Raw genomic sequence first — 5,596 nt, 5'->3', positions numbered from 1 at the left:
CCCTGAAGTTACACCCCTGCTTGTGTCCATCACGATGGGAACACCATTAGGGATTGGTGGTATTTCAATTTTTGCTATTTAGACCCCTTTTTTGGTGTTTTCAACTCATAAATAGTAATATTGAAAACTATATTAGAAACAAATCCAACTAAAACATTTCTACAAATTAGGGGCAATGTACATAAAAGGCCAAGGATTCTGGGGGGGGAGAAAGTCACTTCACTGCACCAGTCTGGATATATCCTGCGACTTGTGAAAGGGAATTACTTAGTCCATGTAACACAAGATTTGTAAGTGGAGGCTGAAGACAGCACATTCATTTGCTTGGCATCTATTCCCCCTGTCCCTGACAGAAACTCATTAACCCCTTCAATGGGTGCAGGTTGTCCAACAACAAAAAAAACTATTGCAAATAACTATATTAAATGTCCAAAAATCAAATAAATACAAGTAAAAATACAATAAATGATTTAACGACTAAATGCATAGGACTGCATGTGAGTAATATGAAGTTGTGTAAAACCCCTTACCATCCCCATCTACTGCTTCTTATCTTATAAGTAGTGCAAACATTTTCCTGATGTTTTTAAAAAGTTGCATAAAAACATAACAAAAGTTCACAAAATAAAAGCTTTTCCTGCTGTAACAAATCCTTGTTATTACAGATTGTGACCTGTTGTCCGCCTGTTCCAGTATTTCGGATATTCCGGACTAAGTTATTCCGTGTTGTCATGTTTTGCTCCAGTCTACAACCCGTTAAATACCAAACGTCTATAATTGCTACTTAGGAAACTTTACACAAAGTGTCATTTTTTCCCCCTCTTGTTTCCTGCATAAAGTAACCCCCCCCCCCCCCCAATAGTTTATATTTAATGCATCTTCCCACTTATCTGGTTGCATTTGCTAATATCATATGTATACTCTGGAGATAAAAATAGTGCTAGATGATTAGTTAGGCAAGTTCACTTGACACCATTCCCTATCCGTGACGCTGGGAACCAAGATCTGTATATGGTATGCAACTTAAAGTATATATAAATGGGGCTAGCCCTGAGGGGACACTCAGCAAGCGCTTCACTGCCAAGCAGATAGCCTCCCTGCCCAGTCCAAAACACTACAAGGTAAGCCTCACATGGGACTTAGCAGATCATGGAAGGGTCTACTGAAGCAGAAGCCTGGGACCCAACGATACCAGGATCAAGGAGTATAAGAAATCGGAAGACACTGATACAGAGAGCACAAAACCCAAAATACTTAAGCTTTTGCGGATTGAAGAGTGAAGCGAATTTTTAATTTTTACCATTTACTAATTTATTATTTTATAAAAAAAAAACATATTTGAAATCTTTATTTTAAATATTTTAAAATAATTTATCTAGACGACGCATTCACTCTTCAGTTTGCAGAAATCTGAGGTGCACAGTGAAGAGGAGCCGCCACATTCTAGAAGCTTTTTTTGACTGCATAGAAAATTTGAAGTATTGTATGAATAACATTTTTTTTTTCTTTTTATATTTGCAGCATAATCATGAGTATCACCGACATCCTCGCCGCCAAGGACATTGAAGCCGCCCTGGCCAGTGTAGCTGGTAAGTCATCATTTTTTTCTGCTAAGGAGACAGCGAGAAGAGAAGACTTAATGCGGGGGGTCACATAGTTCATTAATTAAAGATAGAAAAGAGGAGAGCAAGGAAGGAAGGATGAAAAAGAGAGAAAAAAAAACAACAGATAGATAGATAAGAAATAAATAGAAAAAAATATGGATATGAGATAAACACATGGTAGAGATAGATACATAATAGAGATAGATAGATAGATAGATAGATAGATAGATAGATATGAGATAGATAGATAGATAGATAGATATGAGATAGATAGATAGATAGATAGATAGATATGAGATAGATAGATAGATAGATAGATAGATAGATAGATAGATGATAGAGATAGATAGACATGAAAGATAGATAGATACATATGAGAGATAGATGGATGATAGACAGACAGACAGATAGATAGATAGATAGATAGATAGATAGATAGATAATTAGATAATTAGATAGATAGATAATTAGATAGATAGATGGATAGATAAATAGATAGATAGATAATTAGATAATTAGATAGATAGATGGATAGATAATTAGATAGATAGATAGATAGATAGATATTAGAGGCTGCAGAAGTTGCAGGCAAACCTGGGCACATGGAGCCTGGGGAAGGGGCTCACAAATCCCTTTGTCCTAGATTAAATGTCTAGCACTATAAATCATGCGATGCTACAGGTGCCCAAATCAGAAATTTCTTAAGGTCCTAAGAACTTCAGGTAATCAGTCAGGTATCAATCTGATTGATAGAGAAATAAACAACAAATAGATGGATAGATAGATATAGATATTGAGCAATAGATGAGATAGCAAAAGATAGATATGTAATATACATCAGAAAGATAGATCAATCATAATCAAGAAAAGATTATTTATTTAATCACTTTCTTTATATTTCATTCATATTATACTATGATAGGACTTTGAACCAGGGCCCCCCGAATCACTTGCAGTCTTTATTAGCTACAGCAAGTGCAACTTTCTCTCTCTTTTTTTTTTTTACAAACAGGATAGCTATGACAAAGATGGCTAGATAGACATAAGACATAAGATAATTAGATAGATGGATGGGATAAAAGGGAACTACATAGACAATTAATGGATCTATAGAGGAATACTAGATACAAAAAGAGCAGAAAAATATATCATTTTATAAAATAGAAGATATATAATTTCTTTAATACACAAAAAAGTACTAGATACATGTGAGAGCGAATGGAACTGAATATAAAAATGCTTCAAAATACTTAAACTGGTTGTAAGGCTTTAGAATAGACATCTATGATCGATTCCTGCTGCTACATCTCAGCTCCATTCACTAGAAAGGGATGAGGTGCATTACCAGGCTCTACCTATGGACACAGGGGGCGCTGTTTCTAAAAAATAATTATCAGATGCTTAAACACATTTTTATGTTACTTTTCTATACCTATACCTACTTTTCTATAGGTCATTTGTGACTTACAATATTCCTCTTTTTACAGCTGACAACTCATTTCAATACAAGGCCTTCTTCCAGAAGTGCGGCCTGTCCAGCAAATCTGCCGATCAGGTCAAGAAGGTCTTCGAAATCCTTGACAGAGACTGCAGTGGATTTATTGAGGAAGATGAACTCTCGTAAGGAAACAGTTTATATTACTTTATACTATAGATACGACTGGTCTGGGGACTTTTTATAAGCACAATATAACAAGTGACCAGAAGAAGAAGGGGGCGCTAGAGATCAGATGCAAACGTAGCATCTGGGGGGGGGGGGATAAACAAGCCAGGGTACAAAGAGGCTGTAAACTGAATATTTGCTCCAGGTGAAAGGTCCCTTTTATAACAATGTCCCTTTTATTATCAGCCTCTTCCTCCAGAACTTCAAGGCTGATGCCAGAGCTCTGAACGACGCTGAGACCAAGGCTTTCCTGAAGGCTGGTGACTCTGATGGTGATGGCAAGATTGGAGTAGATGGTAAGGATTATTTTTTTCCAGAACTTTCCACTATATTGATATAAATATCTATAATCAATAATACAAATATGATACGTTTATCATTTTTTAAAAAAAGGTTATTATTATTATTTTTATTTTTATTATTATTATATAGCACTCGATACATAAAAAATAATCTATAAGAACTATGCTCCTTCAATTTAAAAACTTTTTTGAGAAGTCTCCAACCTTCAAAAATAGGAGCAAAGCATTATTTGTTTATGAATTAAAAAAAAAATAAAATAAAATAAATAAAAGTAAATTATTATGAATTTCTTTTTCATAAATAATAAATAAAACATTAACAATGACTTTTCTATCACATTTCAGAATTCCAGGCACTGGTGAAGGCATAAACAGCCTAAGACCAAAAGGAAGACAAGGACTGAATCCCTCAATTTACACCCAACAGGCACCTCAATCATGGCTGGCACTTATTTGTGCATTTTTATACTGTCTCAGGGCATTTGTAAAATGCCCGAATGTTAACTCTTTTTGGGACTATTGAAATATCTAACAATGTACAGGTACTCTGCTCATTCGATGTTATGTCTTAAGTGTTTTTGGATGGCGCTTACTGATTTCAACCAATCACAATGTTCAAGTTGTGGCTGGGAGAAGGAAAAATAAAATTAAAAAATATTTAAATAAAAAAGTTGGTCTTTCTATGTTTTTTTTTTTGAATGGGAAAACAGAACCTGCAATTCTGAAGCTTTTAACAAAAATTAAACATGATAGATCGATAGCTAGCTAGATAGATGATAGAGATAGCTAGATAGATGATAGTAGATGGATAAATCAACAGATGGATAGATAGATAGACAGATAGATAGAGAGATAGATGATAGGAGATAGATAGAGAGATAGATAGATAGATAGATATGAGATAGATAGATAGATATGAGATAGATAGATATGATATAGATAGATAGATATGAGATAGATAGATAGAGAGATACAGAATAGTGGTACATAACAGATAAATAGGTAAACAGATAATAGATAGATCATAGCTAGAGATAGATAGATAGATAGATATGAGATAGATAGATATGAGATAGATAGATAGATAGATAGATAGATCAAAACAAAAATCCATAGCAGCACAGTGTCAAGGACCCCTTAAATGGGAAGGGGGTGCAAACCAAGCTCCAAAGTCCAGGTAAAATGGGTTTGAAAGCTACCCAAACTATGAAAAAATGAAGCAGCACTCCAGATGCAGTAAGTAAGATGAGGTGAAGTTTATTCACAGACAGGCGACGTTTCGGTGCAGAGTGGACTTTTCTCAAGCACACTGCACCGAAACGTCGCCTGTCTTACTTACTGCATCTGGAGTGCTGCTTCATTTTTTTCATAGTTTGGATAGATAATTCATGAATAAGTAATAAATTAGAAGAGAGATATATTGATTGATAGAAATTAGAAAGATACATAGATAGACATATAGATATGAGATAGATGCCATAGACGGGCCATATATAGACAAATATATGAATATGGCCCCAAATCTTTGTTCTAAGTGAAGGAAAGCCTCTAAAGATAGAAAGATAAATAAGAGATATAGAGAAATATACAAGATTAGTAGAATTTAATTTGGGTAGATAGATAATAGATAGATAGTTTCGAGATAGATGAGTGTTATCAGATACATAGATAGATAGTTATACAATAAATATATATTCAAAAGACACGAGATAGACAGAAGATAGAGTAGATAGATAGATAGATAGATAGATAGATAGATAGATTTGAGACAGAAAGATAGATAGATAGATAGATAGATAGATAGATAGATAGATAGAAACAGTAGATAGAACGATAGTAAATATATATTTGATAGATGCATTGACCGATAGATAGATATATACATAGATAGATGATAGATAGATAGATAGATAGATAGATAGATAGATAGATAGATAGATAGATAGATAGAAGATAGATAGATAGAAGATAGATAGATAGATGATAGATAGATATTGGATAGATATGAGATAGATGGATGATAGATG

At 34.1% G+C, this 5,596-nt stretch overlaps 1 protein-coding gene across 1 annotated transcript; it reads left to right on the top strand.

Annotated features, from left to right (window-relative positions):
- Positions 1-972: 972 nt before the first annotated feature.
- LOC140076053 (parvalbumin beta-like) lies at positions 973-4,239 on the top strand. Its single transcript, XM_072122581.1, has 5 exons — positions 973-1,121; positions 1,522-1,589; positions 3,092-3,224; positions 3,454-3,563; positions 3,915-4,239. The coding sequence occupies exons 2-5, from the start codon at positions 1,529-1,531 to the stop codon at positions 3,938-3,940; spliced, it is 330 nt and encodes a 109-aa protein (XP_071978682.1). The 5' UTR covers positions 973-1,121; positions 1,522-1,528; the 3' UTR covers positions 3,941-4,239.
- The last annotated feature ends 1,357 nt before the right edge of the window (positions 4,240-5,596 follow it).

This window comes from Engystomops pustulosus, chromosome 8, assembly GCF_040894005.1.
Source record: "Engystomops pustulosus chromosome 8, aEngPut4.maternal, whole genome shotgun sequence".
In the NCBI taxonomy this organism is placed as follows: domain Eukaryota; kingdom Metazoa; phylum Chordata; class Amphibia; order Anura; family Leptodactylidae; genus Engystomops; species Engystomops pustulosus.
This window is presented reverse-complemented; position numbering and strand designations above follow the sequence as displayed.